The 24264-nt window shown below is 40.9% G+C and overlaps 1 protein-coding gene and 1 non-coding gene across 8 annotated transcripts; one reads left to right on the top strand and one right to left on the bottom strand.

The window, feature by feature from the left end:
* Window positions 1-522: 522 nt before the first annotated feature.
* Window positions 523-24134, bottom strand: Xrcc6 (X-ray repair cross complementing 6). Of its 7 annotated transcripts, none has more exons than XM_058574239.1 (14): window positions 24081-24134; window positions 23398-23487; window positions 19978-20090; window positions 15428-15566; window positions 14934-15188; window positions 13835-14018; window positions 11508-11694; window positions 9434-9602; window positions 8360-8521; window positions 6642-6771; window positions 4243-4343; window positions 2742-2855; window positions 1423-1482; window positions 523-915 (listed from the first exon to the last, which is right to left on the bottom strand). In XM_058574239.1, exons 2-14 carry the CDS (start codon window positions 23474-23476, stop codon window positions 719-721), a joined length of 1890 nt encoding a protein of 629 aa, XP_058430222.1. In that variant the 5' UTR covers window positions 23477-23487; window positions 24081-24134; the 3' UTR covers window positions 523-718. The 7 variants fall into 7 exon arrangements, with proteins under 7 accessions (XP_058430222.1, XP_058430223.1, XP_058430221.1 ...); XM_058574240.1 differs by having other exon boundaries at window positions 23398-23484; window positions 24081-24128; XM_058574238.1 differs by lacking the exon at window positions 24081-24134 and adding an exon at window positions 23684-24074.
* LOC124083171 (U6 spliceosomal RNA) lies at window positions 17500-17601 on the top strand. The gene has a single exon (XR_006848671.1). It is a non-coding gene; the product is annotated as a U6 spliceosomal RNA (small nuclear RNA).
* Window positions 24135-24264: the final 130 nt, after the last annotated feature.

Here is a 24264-nt window from a genome sequence, read left to right as displayed (position 1 = left end):
ACATTTCCCTCTTCTCCCTGTTCTCCTAACACTAGACTTCTCAACTTGAACTTCCCATGCTCCTCTGAAAAATAACTCTTAATTTCTCATATACTGGAACTAATTCTGAGGAAAACAGAAAATTTATGTCTTCAAACTTTAATAGCATATTCAGAAGAACACAATCTGAGGAAGTTGCTATTTACTCATGAAGCAAATGATACCAAAATTTAAAATGTTACTCTTATTGCTTCTGAAATCCGATTTTTAGACCTTAGCATACTGCATGTTTGAAGGAAAACAAGTGGGAGGACAGGGATTGGGAGAGTGAGTCTTGCTAAGGCTTGTCATTCCTGAAGCACCTATGTTTATATGACCTGGACTGTGACATCCTTCCCCATCCCCTCTGTTTTTGGTTTCTGTTTCCATCACGATGTGTGTTCCCAGTAGGAGAGAAAATTAAGCTCAGAGCTGATGGCCAGTGCTCTCTGGATGCAAGGCAGACATACCTTTCTCCTTCACACTAAAGAGCAGTACACAGTACAAAGTCAAGGTTCTTTATTCACATAGAGTAAGGCACAAGCCAAGTGAGAGAGCCATGCGGTCTCTGTGCCAACAAGTTTCAAATGTAAAGTCCTCAGCTTCCGCAAGGCAACTCCTCCCAGCTCAGGAAAAACACCTTTAACTTGGTGAGAACAAAAGCAGGCAACTTCGCCACGGGGAGGGTGTGTGGTCAGCATCAGTCCTTCTGGAAGTGCTCAGTGAGAGCAGCCAGCAGCTCCTGCTTCTTCAGCCCACCCTTCAGCCCATGCACCCTGCAGGCCTCCTTCAGCATGGGCACCGTGAGCTTGCCCAGCGTGCCCTTGGCAATATGGGCCTTCAGCTCCTCTTCAGATACCTCCATTTTGGGCTTTTTACTTCCAGAAACTCCATCATCTGGGGAAAAGGGTGAGGAGAGAAGAACTAAATGTGCTACCAGTGGCATCCCAGCTGCACATAATGGGGCCCCTTAGGATTTAGGCTACAGTGAACCATTTTTCATAAAGCTATGATGCCTACCTACAGTATATGGGGGAAGACAGGTATCTTGACAAGACACCTTTATTTATAGATATAATAAAAGATGTAACTCATACCTAGAAGGGAGTTTCCAGCAGTATGAATATCACGAGTTTACCTAAAACAATTACTCACTCTGGGTGAGCAAATAGTTGCTTCCCATTTTTCCTTCAAAAAGCATTTACAGCAGCTAGGAACATAGCTCAGGGGTAGGGTGCTTTCTCAGCATGCTCAAGGCTCTGACCCTCCAGCATCACAAAAAAAGAAAAGAAAAAGTGTTTGTAAATGGGGAAGCATTTACAAACACTAAGTTTCAAGGCACCAGGTGATAAGAACACACAGGTTGAGCGAGACAAACATGCAGACAAGTACTTCGTCACTAACCCACGGTCAGCATGTGAGGAGCTCTGCCAGTGGGTTCCAAGGGCACTACAGGAGTCACTCCTAATGCAAAAGGGAGAAAGCACCATGGCAACCACCTACCCTCTTGTGGCGCCCTTTCCTCATTTGTCAGGTAAACAATGCCCAAGTCTGGCTGTAGTTGACCAAGAGAGCCCAAAAGATTACAATCTAAGACAACTATTCCAAAATGGTGACTGTGCACCAGGTGCCGGCTCCATAAACGTGAGCCTCTTAGTAGGAAAATGTTGGATTCCCAGGTAAGAAAAAGGATAGTCCAATAGAAAAAATAGTTAATGCCAAGAACAGGAAGTACACATTTAAAAAAACAGTCCAATGAAATTACATCTCGAGCAGGGGGTTATAGCTCAGTGGTAGAGCGCTTGCCTAGCACATGTGAGGCACTGGGTTCTATCCTCAGCACCACATAAAAGTAAGTAAATAAAATAAAGGTATTGTGTCCATCTACAACCCTACAACCCAAAACAAACAAACAAACAAAAAAACTACATCTCACTCATATCTGCAGAATTACAAAACAATCAGGACATAATTTTCTCTTTACCAATTTTTTTGTAGTTAATTTTTTAAATTTATGAGAGACAACAGAATGCATTACAATTCTTATTATGCATTTAGAACACGATTTTTCATCTCTAATTGTACCTTTACCAATTTTTGTATAAATATCTTAAAATACTTATAAAGTCCAGAATTGGTGAGATTATACAAAAACATGATCCCTTCTTGGGTTTGGTATCAATGTATCACTTTTTCAGGAGGTAATTTTTTTTGGGGGGTGGGTATCAGGGATGGAACTCAGGAGCACTCAGCCACTGGGCCACATCCCCAGCCCTATTTTTTATTTTATTTAGAGACAGGGTTTGAGTTGCTTAGCATCTCACTTTTGCTAAGGCGGGCTTTGAACTCATGATCCTCCTATCAGCCTCCTGAGCAGCTGGGATTACAGGTGTGTGTCACCGCACCCAGCAGGGGACAAATTTCTGCAGTATTAGGGATGGAACCCAGGACCTCACACATTAAGCAAGCACTCTACCACCGAGCTACATCCCCAGCCCCATCTATCTATCTATCTAGAGATAGGGTCTCACTAAGTTGCTGAGGCTGGCCTTGAACTTGCAATCCTCCTGCCCCAGCCTTCCATGTAGCTGGCATTACAAGCATGTGCCATGATGCCCAGCTGGTTTAAAAATTTCTGAAAGGCCATTACCCTCCCTCTGTGATAAGACCATGAAGACAACTTTTCAAAAGAACCCTCTGCATGTCCACAGCCAGTTCCTTACCTTGTTTTCGCTTGCTAACTTTATCCTCAGGATTGTAATCTGGTGGGTAGACGAGTTCCTTAAACTCATCTACCAGGGAGCCCAGTCTTTTATTCATTGCTTCAACCTTGGGCACTAGAAAAATGAAAATACAGAAGAGTGGCCAGGTGAGTATTGTTCCACAGTGTCCTGTCCAGTTGTAACTCTAGGAGAAGAGAGGAGAGAGCACCTAACTGCTGGGATGAAGGGTGAGGGGAAGAGCCTGCTACAAAACAGCTGACCTGGCCACAAAAACACTCAATAAAGTCCTGCCAGCATTTTCCAAGTTCGGTGTCCTGTGGTATCCATTGGAGATGGTTCAGGACCCATGCAGATAACCAAAACCCTCAGATGCTCACATCCCTTATTTAAAATGCTGTAGTATGTGCATATAACCTACACACATCTTCACATATACTTTGAATCATCTCCAGATTACTTATAATACCTGATACAATGGAAATGCTACATAAATACATTGTTGTTTTACTGTGTTATTTAAGGGAAAATGACATCCATGTTCAGCACAGAAGCAATTTTTTGCAAATATTTCTGATCCATGGTTGGCTGAATCAATGTATGAGAAACCCAAGGATATGGAAAGATGACTATACTTCTTATTGCCTAAGGCCTTACAGGAAAAGAAGGGCTGCTTAACTCAAGTGTTTCTCTTCTGCCAGATGTGGCTACACAGTCATGACAAACTTGTGCCTTCAATGGCAGGGCTAGTCTGCCTGGTATAGAAGACCAGGAATAACATGGAAGCTGAATGGCCCAGCCAGTTGTTCTCATCTCTCTAACCCTTATACGAATCTTCATTAAATCCAATCTGCTTCCTGTGGTTATTTACTTGTGCCACTAAACTTCCTGGGTCCTCTTACAGATAGGTAAGAGAATCATAATCAGAAGGGGCTACAGCAAGGTCAGAGAAGCCCCACTTGGAAAGCCAAGGCAAAGCTGGTAATAAGTTGGCTTTTTCTCATGGCAGAGTCTGATGGAGAGGCAGTAGTACAGAGGGCAGTGCACAGGCTCAGGCAGGAGTCACTGGGTTCTGAGCCTGGAAGCACCACTCACAATTTAGTACCTGCACATGGGGCAAATCACTCCCTTCTCTGTAAAATCAGGACAACTAAAGCCCCTACCTCATACTTACAAATATTAAATGAGTCAACACATAGGACAACAGTTCAGGGACACGGTAGGCACTTGATAAATATTATATTATTTAACTTTCACCAACATGCAGGCATGAGGTGGCCTAGTTCAGAAGCAGGTTTCAGGAGCCTGGCACTCTCTCCTCGTCTCACTGCAGAATCATTCCCAGGCATTCTAATCAGGTCTAGAAAAATCTCTCAAGCAGATAGCCTAGATGATGGTGTTCAGTCTCTAGAGAGTTAGGCAATGCATCCACATTACTAGATCAGAGAGAAATCAAAAAGAAGGCCTCCAGTAAAAACGACTTGAGTCAGTCCAACATTCTTACATGTCAGATCTACTGCTTGTTCAGGCTCCATCAAATCCAAAGCTAAGGCCTCCAGATTCCTGAAATGCTGCTGCAGCACTGGGTTCTCAAAGCTGTCACTTCTGTTAAAACAATGAGAAAAACATTAACAAATCAAAACATAACAAGTTAAACATTTTAAAAATGAAACCAAATAATAAAATTAAAGAAATCCAGCTGAAAAAACACTCCAAGTAAAATATTTGGGAATCCTGTCACAAATCAACTTCTCTCGCTGATTTTATCTAATGCTAGAGATCCAAAAGTTAACTTCAAAGCGAACCTGCTCCCTGTCACTGGACACCATGGCCAGAACCAGAACAAGAAGAGGTAGGGCTGTGTAAATACAGAGGAAAGACAAAGGAGGGATGGTGGGGAGAGGGAGATTCAGAATCCTGAGTGTACCTTCTTCCTGTATGCAGTAGCAGTGGAATGGGGGTAAAGAGGACATGAATCTAGGGCTGGGTTTGTGGTTCAATGGTAGAGTGCTCGCCTAGCACGCATGAGGCACTGGGTTCGATCATCAGCACCACATATACACAAAAATATAGCTCAGGAGATATAGCTCAGTTGGTAGAGTGCTTGCCTTGTATGCACAAGGCTCTGGGTTCAATCCCCAGTTCCAAAAATAAATAAATAAATATAAAAAATTTAAAAAGAGGGTGTGAATCTAGACAGTTGTAAAGCTGAATGAGCTCCATCTCTTTCTAGTTGGGTGAGTCCTAGCAAGATGTTTTGCTCTTATAAGTCTCAGTTTCTTTATCTTTTTCTTTCCTTCCTCCTCTCTCACCTCCTCCAGACAGGGTCTCACTGTCTTCAACTCCTGGGCTCAAATAATCCTCCTGCCTTAGTCTCCTGAGTGCTAGCACTACAGGTATGTACCATCATGCCTGGTGTAACCCTGTTTCTTCATCTATAAAATGAAAACAAATCCAAGTTTTCAAGGTTCATATGAGTAACAAAAGAAAGATTACAGCTGTGGCTGGGACTCAGTGGTAGACCATTTTTGCCAAGTATGCACAAGACCATGGGTTCAATCCCCAGCAATGCATGCAAGAATCTTGAGGACATAGTGCTAAGGGAAGTAACCCAGTGTCACAGAAGGACAAATATTGCCCACTTAAATGAAGTATCTAAAATAGTCAAAATCATAGAAGCAGAGAGCTGAATGGCATTTGCCAGGGGTAAAGACAAGGAAAGTTGAGAATTTCTAATTAACTTGTATAAGTTTCCATTATGCAAGGAAAATAAGTACTAGAGATCTGCTAGAACAACAATGCAGATCTGAACAACATTGTACTATAGTTAATAATGCCAAATGGAAATTTATTAAGAAGGTACTCTCCTGTTAAATGTTCTTACCATAATAAAATAAATATTAAAAAAATATAAAGATGTGCCAGGTGCAGTGGTACATGCCTGTAATCCCAATGGCTCAGCAAAAGTGGGGTGTTAAGCAACTCAGTGAGACCCTGTGTAAATGAAATACAAAATAGGGCCAGGGATATGGCTCAATGGTTAAGCGCCCCTAGGTTCAATCTCTAGTACCCCCCACAAAAAAAATAATAAAAAACAAAGATGTGAGAGGCTGGGATTGTGGCTCAGCGGTAGAGTGCTCGCCTAGCACATGTGAGGCCCTGGGTTCAATCCTCAGCACCACATAAGAATGAAATAAAGATAATATGTCTAACTAAACTAAAAAATAATAAATATTTAAAAAAAAAAGATGTGAAAAATATTATGTGTGGTGTTATAATATGCAAGCTTTTAAAAGATGGTCTATCATGTGCGTAAAAGAAAATTATTTAAATCACATAATTATTCTTTAAAGCCTGTAACAATTTCTCATTGGGTGACAGTGAGAAAACCAACTAAGAATCTTCCCCTACTGCTAGTTTTTGAACTTGTTCAACCAACTAATCTGACTTTCTAAGTCTACCAGCACACTCCCAGTGTCTTCAGTATGATTAGAACTTCCATTCTCGATGTAGCTTTTTACAAGTTCTCAATAACAAGTCACAATTTACCAGTTAACTAAAAAGGATAAAATCATATTCTCATGGCCTATGCCTAACTTGAACTTTTTTCTTTCTTTCTTTTTTGGTCTCTTGGTACTAGAGATAGAACCCAGGGACTTGAGAATGCTAGGTAAGTGCTCTACCACTGAGCTATGTGCCCAGCCCCAACCTTTTAAAATTTTTATTTTGAAATGGGGGCTTTCACTAAGTTGCCCAGGCTGGCCTCAAACTTGTGATCTTCCTGACTCAGCCTGTTGAGTGGCTAGATTATAGGCAGGTGCTGCCATGCCTGGCTACCTTGAATTTCTGTTGACTCAACTCAGAAAGTCCTCCAGAAGAAGGTCAAGACTGCTGAGTGCTCACCTGTATTTGAAGCGCAGCTTCTGAACAATGGCTTTCATCTTGTCTATCTGTTCAGGGTTGGCCATGACTTTTTCTGTAAAAGGCACTTTACGTTTATCATCAGCATAAGGTAGGAAGACAAGCTGAAAGCCTAAAAAAAGGAGGTAGGTTTTCTGAGATTTGTTTTGTAGCTGTATGTCTCAGCTATGTCCTGCAATACTGTGACTAGGGCCCTGCAAATCTCATTTCTCCTTTACCAGCTGACACCTGGTAGCCTACGATGCTCTGACTCCAGAGGAAGAACAGAAGGCAAGAGAGATATCCCTTCCTATATATTCATTGCTCCTGTCTATATTGCCCCAGCAAGGAAAAACTCTGTACCTGGCACCAGAGGTACCTGGCACCAGTCCCCATCTTTTTTTCCCTGGTGCTAGCAACAGAACCCAAGAATGCTGAACATGCATTCTACCTCTGGGCTACATCCTCAGTCCCTCTCCAGTTTTTCTGATATATCTAGAACCAGCTAGAGTGCCTCCCCACTGAGGGCTAACTTCCAGCTCCTCTGAGCTTCAACGTCTTTCCTTTTTTCTCTCTACCCTCCAACACCTGGTTAAAAATAAAAAAGTGAGGGATAAAGGTTATTAGGCTGATCTTGGTAGAGTTACTGGCTGGTTCTAGAAGGATTGAAAAACCTAGACACTATAATGAATTACCCCCAGATGAAGGATCCTTGCTGGCAATGCTGACAGCATTGAGCCCACAAGAAGAAATAAGTCTCTTTCCTTCACTTGCCCTCTGGCCTCCCTCTAGCAGGTACTATTGACACAGCCTGAGAGCTACCTGGGTTTGAACAATCTCAGCCTTAGGAGCACAAACCCTAACAGGGTAAATTTGGAGTTGAGAGATAATAGCTTAAAACTGAGTATTCTAATGACCAGGATTAAAAATATATCTAATAATTACTTTATAAAGTTAATTTTATCCACATGGCTAGAGAAGGTAGACTACCATGGGCCAACTACTTTGTGCTAGGCACTTCACATCATCATCACCACCACCATCATCACCAGCACCATCATGGTGCAGGGCCTCATGCACGCTAGCCAGTAACTACATGGAACTACATCTCTCAGCCCTGGAACTTGCATAGTAACTTATTTCAGATGTAAAACAATCTTGAGGGAAAGATGTTTCAGAATTCCCATCTCTAAGATAAAGAATATAAATAGAAAGGTTAAGCTATCTGCCCTGTTGGCTAGCTAACAAGTGGCAGACATGGATCTGAAATAAAGGAAAGCAAACTTTCAGACACTCAAGCAAAGGACAAAGTCAAGCCTGACTTCAAAATCCATGTTCTTTCCACCACCACGGTGAATATATAGGAGATAAATCAAACATTAAGCATTACAAGGGGTGACAAACACAGCTTTCAATAAAGAAAAGGTGTCAGCAGTGAGGCCTTGAACTTCTGTCAGTAACCTGCAAATAGTCCAAATGTAGACAATTCTCAACCCTAGCTATGGACCAGCCATGAACAGCCAGACACACTGTGCACTGTTCAACCAAACTGTAATGTGGTGGCCTCACCTGATTGCACATCGTTCACCTAAGAAACCTTAAAAATACCCGTTTCCCAGGCCTTTTTCCTGGGAACTGTGATTCAGCAGGTCTGAATCAGGACCTCAGGAGGGATTCCAAAGATGGGCAAAGTTCAGGAGCCCTGGAAATCTGTTACGTACCTGGAGGAGTCACCTGAATTTTCTGGTCATCTAGCTCTTCTTCTTGTGGCACCAAAGCCACAAAATAAGGGGGGGTGTTCTTGCGGGGTGTGTATCTGCACACTGCTAAGACCGCCTTCTCCAGACACTTGGTAAGCAGAGCACTAAACAGGGTTGAGCTCCCTAGAAAACAAAGGTCTCATGATTTCTCTTCCATTTTCTTTAAAGATATTTCCATGGGTAAAGGGTGTGGGAGCAAGAGATGAAGGAAATGTGGGGGCAACAGACGCACAGAAAGGAAAAGAATCGGGATTGGAATCCTCAAACACGCTCTTTAGGAGTGTGAATTATTAAGGTCAGTTCACTTTACTGACATTAGGCTAACAACATGAGCTCCAAACACTAAGGAAAACTTAATCAGGTCCAAACTGGGGGTGGGAGGGTTGGGGGCTTCCTACTGAACAAAGGAACAGAGGTCTGGAAAGAACCAGTACACATAATGGCAGAGTTCACATCATCTTTTTTTTTTTCCTTTTTTGTGAAGGGGTGGGGTACCAAGGATTGAACTCAAGGGCACTCAACCACTAAGCCACATCCCCAGCCCTATTTTGTATTTTCTTTAGAGACAGGGTCTCCCTGAGTTGCTTAGTGTCTTCCTTTTGCTGAGGCTGGCCTTGAACTCATGATCCTCCTGCCTCAGCCTCCCAAGTTGCTGGGATTACAGGAGTGCATCGCCGTGCCCAGCCACATCATCTTTAATGGCCACTAACAGAGAAAAGGCTGTGGGACCTTTTGAGTTTTTTTGCTCTCGTCTGATGCCTCAAATAATTCCAAAGGAAAATGTTTTAAAAATCTTCAATTTCATAGCCCCTCCTGGATTTTCACAATACATGTCAATATACTAAGGGTTCTGAAAAAAAATCTCTTTAACTTTGTTTAGTCCCAGATATCCAAAATTTGAACATAAAACACTTCCAAAATATCCCATTAACATCTCCTATACAGTGTCCAAGCAGTACCCGTTCAGGAAATGCGGCTCAATAAACTGTGTCCTGTGTCAGAGTCCTTCATTTATTCTTGGCCTATGCTACTTACCGTTTACCAGGGACTCCTCAGGGTAAACGAACAGGGAGGGCCGCAGGTAATGGTGCTTTTTCAGCATTAGCAAGGGCTTAAAGCCAAGGAGAATCAAACCTGGCTCATCAAACCGCTTCAGCTCTTCCGTTTCCTCTTTCTCTAGTACAATCTGACGACTCCCATAGGTCTACAGGAAAGAAGCATAGAGGCTACATGAAAATGCAAACTGGTGCACAGGACACTAGCAAGTTAAAGTCAGCTCTCTTTAAGCAAGAAGATGGCTTACCAGTGCATCTCTTCTTACAACAGGGAATTAGTATTTACTGAGTGACTGCCAGGTACTCTGGTTTGTCATCTAATTTATGTTCTGTAGCAATCCCAGGAAGTAAATGTTAAAAACTAAGCAAGGGCCGGACACAATGGCACACATCTGTAATCCCAGTGGCTTGGGAGGCTAAGGGCAGGAGGATCATGATTTCAAAGCCAGCCTCAGCAAATGTGAGACACTAAGCAACTCAGTGAGACCCTGTCTCTAAATAAAATACAAAATACAGCTGGGGATGTGGCTCGATGGTTGAGTGTCCCTGAATTCAATCCCTAGTACCCCCCAAAAAATTAAAATTAAAACAACTGAGCAAGGGCTATGGATTTAGCTCAGTAGTATAGCACTTGCCTAGCACTTAAGAAACCTTAGGTTCCACCCCAGCACTGCAAATTGTTCAACCAATGAGTAAACTAAAGCCCAATGGTTGGGTAACATTCCAGGTTATACAACTGCATTGGGCTTTAAATCCAGATCTTTCCAATGCCAAAGGCCGTATTCTTCAGGTATTTATTCCTTCCCTTACTTAACATGAACTGAGCTCCCAGCCCCAACCCTGACATATAAAGGTACTAGGTTAGGTCTCAATGTGGAAGGCAGACACATGATTAAAAAAAAAGGATGACTCATTCAATTTTAATTTTCAATGTCAAATCCTTCTATAGATTGAATATAGGTGAGAAGATGAGGAAGGACAATGTTTTGTAATCTAGTTCAGGTTCAGAAAGGCAGATGTGTGTCATTTCAAAGTAAGGGAAATGTTTTAATAGTCTAGCAAAAAGAAATTCTCTTTAAAAAAGTCCACCTCATATGTAACATGTCACTAATTTCTCATCTCCCTAGTTAACTAGGAAACACTTTCTGCCATTGTACTTTATCAGGGAATTAGACTGTTAGTGCAGCATGTGCTCAGTGGTCAAGAGCCGAAGCTTCCACTGCCACTTCTTACCAATACTGGGGCTGTTTAACTCCCTAGCTCTCAGGATCTCACTGATTGATATGCCATAGTTCCAAAGTGTAATAACTCTTGTCTTTTTCTTTTCTTTTTTGCAGTGTTAGGGATTGAACTCAGGGCCTGGTACGTGTTAGGCAAAAGCTCTAACACTGAACTACATCTTCAGCCCTGATTCTTTTTTTTTTTTTTTGATTTTATTTTAGTTGTAGTTGGACACAATACCTTTATTTTATTTTTATGTGGTGCTGAGGATCAAACCCAGGGCCCCGCATGTTCTAGGTGAGTATTCTACCGCTGAGCTACAACCCCAGCCCCCAGCCCTGATTCTTAAAATATCTTTTTTTTAAAATATTTTTTTAGTTGTAGATGGACACAATATCTTTTAAAAAAATATTTATTTTTTAGTTATACACAATACCTTTATTTTGTTTATTTATTTTTATGTGATGCTGAGGATCGAACCCAGGGCCTCACGCCTGTGAGACAAGCACTCTACCACTGAGTTACAACCCCAGCCCCAATATCTTAAATAGAAAGACACACACATGGAAGTAATTTAACTGGTTAGGCTAATTACTGTCTTCCCTCCCTGTTAACTCTTCAACAGGAGAAAATTTGGTAAGAAAGCACATCTACAGGGCTGGGGATGTGGCTCAAGCGGTAGTGCGCTCGCCTGGCATGCGTGCGGCCCGGGTTCGATCCTCAGCACCACATACAAACAAAGATGTTGTGTCCACCAAGAACTAAAAAATAAATATTAAAAAATTCTCTCTCTCTCTCTTAAAAAAAAAAAAAAAAAAAGCACATGTACATACCTGAGATCTCTTGGTATCACTAGGCAGGAGCAAACTGCCTGTATTTACATTAAATGTCCGGGTCTTGGTTTTCACTGGTTCATTTGTTTCCCGATAGAGCCTTATTGGAAAAGGCTTGTTAGCCTTCTGGACCAAGTTATAAATGCCTACAGTGAGTGCTATATCCTTGTTGAGCTTAAACTTTAACCTGAGAGAAAAAATGAAAGCATGGACTCAAAGACTGTGTATAAAACCAGGCATGGTAGCCCATGCCTATAATCCTGGCAGTTTAGGAGGCTGGGACAGGAGGATTGCAATTTCAAGGCCTGACTCAACAACTTCTTTCTTTTTTTTGTTCCAGGGATTGAACTCTACAGAGCTTAACCACTGGGTCACACTAGGTCACATCCCCAACTTGATTTATTTTTAATTTTGGGACAGGGTCTCACTAGGTTGCTTACAGCCTCTTTGATGTTTCTGAGGCTGACTTCAAACCTGTGATCCTCCTGCCTCAGCCTCCCGAGCCACTGGAATTACAGGCATTAGCCACCACGTCTGGTTCAGCCTCAGAAACTTAGTGAGACCCTAACCAACTTAGAAAGACTCTTTTCCAAATAAAAAATTTTAAAAAACAGGTTAGGATGTAGCTCAGGGGTAAAGTGGTAAAACACCCCTGGGTTCAATACCCAGTATCAAAAAAAAAAAAAAAAGATTATATATTTTCCCATCTGCAATTCCTTCAAGACATTTAAATTTCAAATTGCTTTATTCACTACAGTAACCCTAAGCAAGTTCTTAATGCATTTTAATAATACAATGGAGGGCTGGGGATGTGGCTCAAGCGGTATCGCGCTCGCCTGGCATGCGTGCGACCCGGGTTCGATCCTCAGCACCACATACAAACAAAGATGTTATGTCTGCCGAAAACTAAAAAATAAATATTAAAAAATTCTCTCTCTTTAAAAAAAAATAATACAATGGAATTTGATATAATACCATCTCAATGTCCACCACAAAAATTAGTTTCAAAGTATATTAACTACTTAGAATAATGACAAAGAATGTACTACTGGAAACAGGGATGTAATTCAGTAATAGAATATGTCCCTAGCATGCACAGGACCCTGACTTTGATCCCCAACACTCAAAAAAAAAAAAAAAAAAAAACAATGTTGGTAAACTCAAAAATTACCAAGTGTTATGTCCTATATTGAAAAGCCAGTCTAAAAGGAAGCCTGGGGCAGCGTCAGGTAGCTCAGTGGAAGAACACCTGCCTAACATACACATAACCCTGGGTTCCATTTCCAGCACTGCAAAAAAAAAAAAGCAAACAAAAGAGGCATTCTCCTTAGGAAGAAACACTGAGAAGCCCTTAGCATTAATATCAAGACTCTTCAAAAGAAGACAATCCAACAGTCTGGTTCCTATTGGACTCAAGTTTACAAGAAATCAGAATAATACATTTTTGTTGTCTTTTGGTACTGAGGATTCAACCCAGGGCCTTGTGCATGCTAGACAAGCACTCAACCACTGAGCTACATCCCCAGCCTTTTTTATGTTTTCCTTTGAGACAGAGTTTTGCTAAGTTGCTCAGCTGGCCTCAAACTTGAGATCCTCCTGCCCCAGCCTATAAGCAGTTAGGATTATAGGCATGGGCCACCATGACCGACTAAATTAAGACAATTTTTTTTGTTTGTGTCTGTGGTACTGAGGTTTGAACCAAGGGATGCTTTACCACTGAGCTACATCCTCAGTCCTTTTTATTTTTTTTAATGATTTTTTTTTTAAGCTGTAATTGGACACCATATCTTTATTTATTTTTATGTGGTGCTGAGAATCGAACCCAGTGCCTTGCAGTGCTAGGTGAGTGCTCTACCGCTGAGCCACAACTCTAGCCTCCTTTTTAGTTTTTTGTTTTAAGATAAGGTCTTGCTACATTGCTGAGGCTGGCCTCAAACTTGGGATACTCCTGCCTCAGCCTCTAGAATATACACTTTTAACAATGATGATAACAAACATTTATTGAGGTTTAGCTCCATATAACCTGTTTGATACATTTTGTTTTCCATTTATTCCTCAAAATAATCTAATGAGTTGGGTGTTACTACCATCACCAACACAGAAGAAAGCAAAGAGTGTATTAGTGAGTATAGCTGAGGATTCACTTAGGCACAAGGAAATGGAGGACTGTGCTCTTCTGGAGAAGCAATCAGACAGTGCTATCCTCATGAAGCTGATACTTTGAAGAAACACAGCAAGACAACAGCATAGCACAGGGATGTCAAAGCAACACATTACTGGTGATTTGCTTGGGGACCTGGGGGCAGCAACCCAGGTTTAGTGCTCACCTGGACAGCACTCGCTTCCTGGTCTCCTTGGCACGAACCTTCCTCAATAGGTCTTCCAACTTGCTTGATTCCTCAAAGTGAACCCCGAGATCTTCATCCTCTGCTATGCTGATGATATCTCTGTAGAACAAGGATATATCAAAGCCCCCACGTTTCTTCAGGTGCATCAAGTCAAGGAAGATTCCTGGTACACAGACAAAGATGAGGAAGAAAAAAGAATTTTTAGTAAAATGGGAATTTTTTTTTTTTTTTTTTAAAGAGATGGGGATCTCACTATGTTGCCCAGGCTGGCCCCAGATTCCTGGACTCAAGCAATCTTCTGCCTCACCCTTTTGAGTAGCTGGGACTACAGGCATGCACCACCATGTCCAACTTGAAGATTCTTTTCAGTTAAATTCAAACGCTTTTAAAAGTGCCCCCCACCAAATTAGATTGATTTTAACAATTTCAGGAATTAGAGAGAAAGTGGCTAAATAAATTAGCTGTTATATTTACTTGAGACAACTTATTCAAATAACCTCATTCAAGGTAGTGTTAAAATCAAGACAAGTGCAGGATATGGTGGCCCAAGCCTGTAATCCCAGCCACTAAGGAGGCTGAGCCAGGAGAATTTCAAGTTTGAAGACATCCATGGCAACCTAGCAAGACTCTGCCTCAAAAGAAATAAAAATTAAGGGCTGGAGATGTAGCTCAGTGGTAGAACACACCTGGGTTCAAACCTCAGTTAAAAAAAAAAAAAAATCAAGATAAGCTTGCTCTGGTGGCAAGCTCAAGGGCTCTAAAGTCCTTCAGACAGTGTAGTAAGGTCATTTTCTTTATTCTTTTTTTGAGACTGGGTCCACTATGTTGCTCAGACTGGCCTCATACTCATGTGCTCAAGTGATCCTCCCACCTCAGCCTGTAGAACAGCTGGGATTGAGGACATGTGCCACCACATCTTTCTGACGTGGCCATTTTCAGTGTTAATGTTACACAGGTGTCTTCCCTTGGCTTCACATTATTCTTTGACTCTGGATGGTGAAAAGCAAATGCTTGAGATCAGCTATAAAGAAAGCAATAAAATTAAGTGCCAATTTAAAAGAATAAGAAAAATGCCCACCTGTGTCACGGAGATCGCCAGCTTTGGTCCTGGCCCGGCTGGCTTTGGCACTGTCATTGCCATGGGGGTCGTCTTCATTGGTGAACAGCATGATCCTCTTATGACTCATCTTGAACTGGACATTGCTAAAGAGGTTGGCACAGACCCACAGCACTTCACTCAATGAGTAGTCAGAACCATGGCCAATTAGATCTTGAAAATGTTTTTTTCCCTGCTGCCCCTTAAACTGGTCAAGCTCCAGCATTCGTTTTGCACCTGATTAAATCAAAGAATCAAATGGACAGAAAAACCATTAGAGTCAGTGGCCACCTTCACCACAGGGTAACAGAAAGGCCAGGGTTCCTTTCTCACTCCACAGCTGTTTACCAACAAAGACCGCTTGTAGGAAAGCAGACTCCTTAACAAGATGGAACCTGCTTCCTCCTTCATACCCCTTTGTTCAGGGTAGTGACATTCTCACACAAGGGAAACGCTGAGCTTAGAACATTACTGACCTGGATTATCCAACTCTTGTAAGACGTAAATATTTTTGAAATTCACTGAATTTTTGTCTTTCTCGGTACCATAGAATACCACTGCCAAGAGATCTCGATCACTGCTTATGATCTTACTGGCATATACACTCTGGACACACTGAAAAAATTAAAATTCAATGAATATTTACTTACCATTAAATTTAAGTTCTATAAGTTCCTGGCTTATAGTAGATACTTAACATGTCCTAGCTGAATTTTATACATAGCACTATAAGACATAACCCCTACTTTCAGGAAGTTCCTGAACCAGAGAGTGATGGGCATACACATCAATTTATAACAAACACAAAGTGCTATATGGATATAACAGACTTATAAGTAGTCCCTAGGTATGGGGTATAGCTCAGTGGGCTCAGCAGAGTAATTGCTTGGCATGCATGAGGCCCAGGTTCAAATCCCACCAATGCAAAAAAAAATAAAATAAAATAAAAGCAGGGGGAGGGGGTGTGGAGGGGCGGGGTGGGGGATTCTGGCTCATAGAGTACACTCAAATAGTGTTTATCTCACACGTGTGAGGCACTGGGTTAAATCCTCAGCACCACATAAAAACAAATAAAACAAAACAAGGGTCTAGGGTTGGGGCTCAGCAGTAGAGCACTCACCTAGCATGTGTGATGCACTGGGTTTGATCCTCAGCACCACATAAAAATAAATAAATAAAATAAAGGTACTGTGTCCTACCACAACTAATAAAATAAAATAAAGGTATTTAAAAAAAAAAAAAAAACCCACAAAGCAGTCCCTACTATAAAAAACCAGAGAATTATGGGGCTAGAGATGTGGCTTAGCAGTAGAGCACCTGACTAGCACCTGTGAGGCCCTGGGTTCGATCCTCAGCACCACATAAAAATAAACAAATAAATAAAGGTATTGGGCTGGGGTTGTGGCTCAGTGGTACAGCACTCGCCTAGCATGTGCGCACCCTGGGTTTGATCCTCAGCACCACATAAAAAGATAAATAAAGGTATTGTGTCCAACTACAACTAAAAAATAAATATTTAAAATAAAATAAAAGTATTGTGTCCAACTACAACTAAAAAATAAAATCTTAAAAGCCCAATAATGGATTCAGAAGATCAGAGGTGCATCCCACTGATGTCACTCACTGAGTCTGACAGGTCACCTGATCTTTTCTAAAGTATTCTGACACCAAGAAACAGTTTACATATGTAATTACAAAGCTTAAATTAACAATAAATGTATCTGACCCCAAAACAAGTCAGTAACTACAAAAAGTACACTTTGAAATAAAATTACACAATTACAGCCATCAGTGTTTCTTTCTTTTTTTTTTTTTTTTTAAATATTTATCTTTTAGTAATCGGCGGACAGAACATCTTTGTTGGTATGTGGTGCTGAGGATCGAACCCGGGCCGCACGCATGCCAGGCGAGCGCGCTACCGCTTGAGCCACATCCCCAGCCCAAGCCATCAGTGTTTCAGTCACAGGAAAAGTCTGTCCCCCATATGAACTAACATCAGCATCTGGTAGATAAGGTCCTAGAAAAGTTGATCCATCTTGGGCCTGTTTAATTCTGGGGCATTAATAAAATTGTTTCTGAATCTGCAAAGCTGAATAAACCAACCATGGTGACCCCCTCCATGTCCTGCCTGAGCCTCTAACTGGCCTTCCTCTAAAGCAAGACTATGCTTACATGCAAAACTTACATTACGGCTAGTCACTGACAATAACCTGCATGGCAAGTAGTTACTTCTATAAATATTTTAATCTATTTGTTCAGTAGTCTACAAGTTTTTAGAAGAATTTGGTAAAAACTCCTTTTAGATTCTAATAATTAAAAACACAAAACGAGCTGGGCATGGTAGCACATGCCTATAATCTCAGCTACCAAGAGACTTGAGGCAGGAGGATTGCAAGTTAGAGGCCAGCCTGGACATAGACCCTATCTCAAAAAAAAAAAAAAAGTGAGGGGTTGAGGGGTGAGCTGGGATGTAGCTCAGTGGTGGAGTGCCATGAGGCCCTGGGTTCAATTCCCTGTACAGCAAAATCTAAAAAAATTAAAAAAAACTGTGTCTGCTTTTTCAACACATATACTAAATTAAAATAATACAGAGATTAACATGGCCCTTGCACAAGGATAAAATGAGAAAACAGAATCTTAGAAAATGTTCTTTCATTGCTTGTTAACAAATATATATTATGCTTGGACTGGGGTTGTGGCTCAGTAGTAGAGCACTTGCCTAGGATGTGTGAGACACTGGGTTCGATTCTCAGCACCACATATAAATAAATAAAGACCACTGACAATTAAAAAAAATTTTTTTTAAATATATACATTGGGCTGAGGATGTGGCTCAAGCGGTAACACGCTCGCCCGGCATGCGCGGGGTGCTGGGTTCAATCCTCAGCACCACATAAAAATAAAGATGTTGTGTCCGCCAAAAACTGAAAAATAAATATTAAAAATTCTCTCTCTCAAAAATAAAATAAACATATATATATAAATAAATATAAATAAATAAATATATATATATTTGCTTATTGGTGAATCTCTCATCTATTTGGAACCTAATACTGCCTTTTCTTTTATGGTCTTTGGGCTTAAAGTGTTCAATGAACCCTTTGTAATTACATGTAGAATGATGAGTGCTGTCTTTCTAGGAGAGAAGGTACATAGCTTTCATAACATCCTCAAAGAGATCTGAAATCACAAAAAACATTAAAGCATCTCTCCTCAAACTGTGGCCTCTGATTCAGTAACATCAACAAGTTCCTGGAAATGCAAATTCTTTTTTGTTTTTTTCCCCCCCAATTTTGAGGTTTGGACCTGGGCCTTGCACATGCTAGGCAAGTGCTGTATCACTGAGCTACATCCCCAAAATTGCAAAATTCTTTTTTTTTTTTTTGGTATGGTACTGCAGTTGAACCCAGGAGGGCTCTACCACTGAGCTACATCCCCAGTCCTCACCTTTTTTTTTTTTTTAAATATTTTTCTTTAGTTGTAGATGGACACAGTACATTTATGTTTATGTAGTACTGAGAATCAAACCCAGTGCCTTAGTGTGCCAGTTGAGCACTCTACCATTGAGCCACAGCCCATCCCCAGCCCTTTTATAAAATTAAAAAAAAAAAAAAAAAAAATTTTTTTTTTTCCCTAAGTTGCCCAGGATGTCCCTGAACTCATGATTCTCCTGCCTCAGCCTCCCAAGCAGCTGGGATTATAAGCCTGGCTACTCTTATTTCTTTTCTTTCTTTCTTTCTATAATTACAGCCATACTAGAGGGTATAAAGAGGTATCTCACTGTGGTTTGGATTCGCATTCCCTAATGACTAAAGCTGTCAAACATTTTTCTTGTGCTTATTAGCCACCTGTATATCTCTGGAGAAATGGCTATTAAGTTATAAGTCCTTATCCCATGTTAAAATTGGGGTTGTCTTGTTGCTATAGTAACAGTTTTCAGCAAGTAGTATTCAATTACCAAACATCACTTGAGAGGTTAGTTTGTTTGTTTGGTAGTACTGAGGATCCAACCCATGGCCTTGTGGATACTCTACCACTGAACTACATCTATAGCCCAAAAGAACTTTTCTTCACACCATAATTGCCAGTACTTTCCTTCTTCCTTTATTGTTGAGGACCAATCAAGTCAAGATGGCGCCTGGCACTTTGCCAGGAGGAGTGGTTTGTGAAGTAATGCGAGCGAACCATTAAGATGATGAGGATTCCTTATTGACTGACTGCTGTATCTAGATGATGTTAATTAAGTTAAGCTGTGTGTAATCAGTTGGGTATATATACCTCTACTGTCTTGCAATAAAGGGGCTCCCGCTGTTTCAACCTCCACAAGTTGCTTGTCACCCCCTGGTTATTTTGCTCAGCCAGACTGCGGCACTTTATAATCCTATATTTGAAGAAGCCCACTTCTACTATCAGGGCTAATACAAAAGGTGGGAACAATGTATTCCTACAGTCCCAAGTTCAAACCTAGAATAGAATGAGACTCATCTCCAACACTGCTACCTTTTTTTTTTTTTTTTTGGCTGCAAATATAGGCTAATTGCTATTTAACATTCACAAACTTTCCAAAGAGTTCATGTTTTTGCAAGTGATATCATACTTTTTTGCTATTTTTTTTTTTTTTTTTGGATCAAATAAAAGGTAGTCTTGCCAGGCATGATGGCACATACCTGTAATCCCAATAACTTGGGAGACCAAGGCAGGAGAACTGCAAGTTGGAGGCCAGCTTCAGCAACTTAGCAATGCCCTAAGCAACTTAGCGAGATCCTGTCTCAAAATAAAAAAAATAAAAAAGGCCTGGGGATGTAGCTCAGTGGTAAAGTGCCCCTGGGTTCAATCACCAATATCCAAACAAAACAAAACAGGAAGATATGGGGCTGGGGTTGTGGCTCAGTAGTAGGGTGCTCACCTAGCATGAGTGAGGCACTGGGTCCGAAACTCAGCACCACATAAAAAAAAAAATAAATAATAAGGCATTGTGTCTACCTACAACTAAAAAAATAAGGAAAAAAAAAAAAGGAAGACTTACCTGGATGCTCATATCAAAAGGAGTCAATTCATCTTCACCCTGAGATTCAAACATGGCCCTGGAGGCATCAACCAAAAAAATCAAACTATCTCTTCCTGAATATTTATGTTCTCCTATGGGGAAAATAAATGGAAGGAACATTTACCCTTGTACTCATATTTAAGTTTATCATTAATATGAAACATACAGAGAAGTCCTTAAAGCAAAAGTATAACCTAATGAATTATTATAAGGTGAACATCTTTAAAATAACCATCAAGGGCTGGGGTTGGGGCTCAGTGGTAAAGTGCTTGCCTCCAATGTGTGAGGCATTGGGTTCAATTCTCAGCACCATATATAAATAAAAAATAAAGATTCATAAAAAAACCTAAAATTAATAAATAAAATTTTAAAAAATCATCAATGTCAGGAAAATCAGTCCTATTGGTCACCCCAGAAGTCCTTCATATATTCCCTCCTAATTACAATGCCCACCTCCCCACAAAGTAACCATGATCCTTACTGTTGGTAATTACACTTCCTTAATTTTTCATTATAGTTTTATCATCTAAGTGTGCATCCCTAAACGTTAGTTTGACTTTCTATAAAAACATTTTGAGGGCTGGGGATATAGCTCAGTTGGTAGAGTGCTTGCCTTGCATGCAAAAGGCTCTGGGTTCAATCCCCAGCACCACAAAAATAAATAAATAAACAAACAAACAAATAAATAAAATTGAAACAGTCTATTTTTCCTTATAATTTATTTGCTAAATAACCAAAATGCTTTGTCACATATACTATTCCATATTCTGGATTTTGCTGATTGCATTCTTTTGGTCTAGAGTAACATCTACATCTTTGGGTGTACTCTGTTGTCCTTACTAGAGACCTAGAGTGGTTTAATCAGATTCAAGTTTCCTTTTTTCAGCATGACTATATCATAAGTGATGTGCTTATTTTTTTTAAGTGGTTCTTTTTTTATATATATGACAGTAGAGGTGCTTGTTTTTTGATACTGAATATTGAACCCAGAGGTGCTTAACCACTGAGCAACATCTCTAGCCCTTTTTCTTATTTTGAGACAGGGACTCACAAAGTTATGAGGCTGGCTTTGAACTTGCAATACTCCTGCCTCAGACTCCCAAATCACTAGGATTACAGTTGTCACTGTGCGTGACTCCTTTTTTTTTTTTTTTTTTTTTTGAGACAGGTTCTCCCTAAGTTAATTAGAGCCTTGCTACATTGCTGAGGCTGGTCTTGAACTTTCAATCTTCCTGCCTCAGCCTCCCAAGTTACTGGGATTACAGGTATGTGCCACCATGCCCAACAGTGATGTTTTCTTTCTTTTTTTTCCATAAAAAGGTATTTGTCTAATTATCTTCCCTTTTGACATTGCTGCTGCTTAATACAATAAATTTAATTAGCCACTTTTGGAGAACAAAATGTGTGTCAAAAGCCTTAAACAAAAGTTCTACCTTGATCTGGTAAATTCTACCTCTTAGCAATCTATCTTATTAAGATAAAGAAAAACAGGGGCTGGGTTTATAGTTCAGTGGTAGAGGCCTTGTCTAGCATGTGTGAGGCACTGGGTTTGATTCTCAGCACATAGATAAATAAATAAAATAAAGGTCTGTCAACAACTAAAAAAATATTGAAAAAAAAAATGGAAAAACTCATATACAAAATTTACTATAACATTGGGCTGGGGATGCGGCTCAGTGGTAGAATGCTGTCTGGCATGCCTGAGGCCCTGGGTTCAATCCTCATCCTTGGGGAAAAAAATGAAAAAAAATTTTAAAAATGAATTTACTATGATTTTTTTTTTAATTTTTTAGTTCTCGGTGGACACAACATCTTTATTTTATTTTTATGTGGTGCTGAGGATAGAACCCAGCTCCCTGCGCATGCTAGGCGAGCGCGCTACCGCTAGAGCCACCTCCTCAGCCCATACTATGATGTTGTTTATTAAAGAAATTGAAAAATAACTAAAATGTCCAACAGGAAATTGAATCAATTAATAAATTCTAATATATTTTAAGTGAGTTACGAGGCAAGAGGATTGCAAGCAACTAAGCAAGACCCTCAGCAACTCAAGTGAGACCTCGTCACAAAATAAGAAATAAAAAAAAATAAACCGGTTGCAGTGGCGCACACCTGTAATCCCAGCGGCTCTAGAGCTGAGATGGAGGATCTCAAGTTCAAAGCCAGCCTCAGCCAACAGCTGCCTCTAAATAAATTACAAAATAGTGCTGGGGATATGGCTCAGTGGCCGAGTGCCCCTGAGTTCAATTCTTGGTACCCTAAATAAAAATAAAAAGCACTTGGGATATAACTCAGTAGTAAAGCACCTAAAGGTTCAACCCCAGTACCACTAAACAAGAAGGTTATAACAACTAAGTACATGTGTTAAAACATGGAAAGATATAGCTATAATACAACAAGTAAAAAGGCAGAACATAAAATTTTACGCTTAAAATTTTTTTTGGAAGAAGACTGATGTAAAGTGAGAAAATGTATGTATACTATGATTACAATAATATAAAAATCAGATATGAATAAAAATGTGCATGTATGTATATTTAGAATAAATAGATTGAAAGATGCATAAAGGAGATATTCAAATTGCCAAAGAGATCCAGAATGGTGAATTAGGCCTATGAACCCAGCTACTAAGGAGGCTGAGAAGGAAAATGGCTTGAGTCTAATAATTCAAGGCCAGCCTAGGCAACAAAGCAAGACCTTGTCTCAAAAACAAACAAACAAACAAAAAGTCAAAACTATGGTAGTGGTTGGTTGTGGTATGATGACGGGTACACAGATTACAGGTTTTTTGTTTTTTTTTAATAAAACACTAAAATTTTCTGTCCAGGAATTAAATTAACTAGTGGATTACACGTACCCTTTATTAATCTCCCTTGGCCCTATGTGTTACTGTTTTGCTTGCATACACTACTTGAATAATATTGTGTTGCTTGAATACACAGATACTCCCAAACCTGGGAGCTACCATGAAGGAATAACTCTTTTGAAACCTGCATTGCTAATGTTTACTCTTCCATTAGTGTAAGTTACTGTAGGGTGAAGGTATTTTTACACTGAGGTTCTGAGATAAATAAAACTCCTTTCTCAGGCGAGAAAGGGTCTTACCTGAGTCATGTAAGATAACAAAAGATCCCATGAATAGGGTCATTTACTGGAGCTCAAAAGGTATCAATTTACCAGTGCCCAGCAAAAATTTAAAACTAGAGATGTCTCATAGAGTAAAACCAGAATAAAGGAGAGCCTACGGTAGCTCTGCAAAGCTCAAAGGGAGAAAAGTTATTTCGGATTATTTGGGGATAAAACGGTGGGCCATCAGAAGGCAACGTCCTTGCAGGAGACAAGGCAGGGAAGGTCTGTTTTTCCACATGCAGAACGGTATTACATGGTAAAGTCACTTACCACCTGCTTCCGGGCTTTCCTCTTGTTCTTCCTCCTCTTCATCGCCCTCGGTTTTGTAGTAAGACTCCCACCCTGACATAATTGTTTCTGCTAAGTGAAATGAGTTCACATCAGTAACAAGAAAATTTAAAGAAAAAATATCCAGTTTTAGGCTCTTTTGAGAGCTGTTCTAAAAGCTCGGAGTTACTAGTTAATAATGTGGAGGATGGATCCCTGGCTCGAGAGCTCTCATTCGTTGGGATGCAGAGGGAAATGGACAAGGAGGGTATTCCACCAGCAGCTTCACCTTAGCTATCCCTTACGGACGCTTTAGGGCCAGTGGCAACAGCTCAGATCCATGCGTGGGGCACACCCTCGAGGTCCCGCCTCCTGCTCCACATTTGGACTGCGGTGGTTACTCGGTTACTTAGCAGATCCACACGTCCCCGTTCCGCCCCTAAATCTTCCCCAACCCCTCTGCCGGACACGCCTAATGAGATTTCCAACGCCCGCAGGCCTCCGAGGCCGGAAGCCGCCTCCCGCGGAGAAGAAGGGGAGTCCAGAGGCTGTCTCTACCCTCAGGTTTGCACACTGGCGGTGGGCGCTGCCCCACCGCAAGGCTAGCGGGGCGCTCGAGACTGGATGAAACTGGACGAGGACAGCCCAGGCCGGCGGGCAACACACTCAGAGCGCCTCCAGCCTACCTTTGCAGCAAAGAAGAGATAAACTTTTACAGAAGGCGGGCAGCACGTACGCTCTAACTTCCGCTCGCTCCCCCAATCAACGCCTTTTACGTCATCACGCACAGCGCGCCCTTCTTCCCGTCATGTTGACACGCCCACTTCCACAACCCCGCTTCCACGAGGGTCTCTACCTAAAGCCAATGCT

Source organism: Marmota monax, unplaced genomic scaffold (assembly GCF_021218885.2).
Source record: "Marmota monax isolate L192 unplaced genomic scaffold, Marmota_monax_Labrador192_F-V1.1 WCK01_AAM20220418_F8-fsc00051, whole genome shotgun sequence".
In the NCBI taxonomy this organism is placed as follows: Eukaryota; Metazoa; Chordata; class Mammalia; order Rodentia; family Sciuridae; genus Marmota; species Marmota monax.
Note: the sequence above shows the minus strand (reverse complement) of the source record. Positions and strands in the feature narration are given on the sequence as shown.

Coding starts and splice junctions, on each gene's coding strand:
- Xrcc6 (XM_058574239.1), bottom strand. CDS start 23,476: ATGTCAGGGTGGGAGTCTTACTACAAAACCGAGGGCGATGAAGAGGAG. Junction 11,695..13,834: donor AGGAAGCGAGTGCTGTCCAG/GTGAGCACTAAA, acceptor TTTTTCTCTCAG/GTTAAAGTTTAAGCTCAACA. Junction 916..1,422: donor TCCTCACATGCTGACCGTGG/GTTAGTGACGAA, acceptor CCTTTTCCCCAG/ATGATGGAGTTTCTGGAAGT.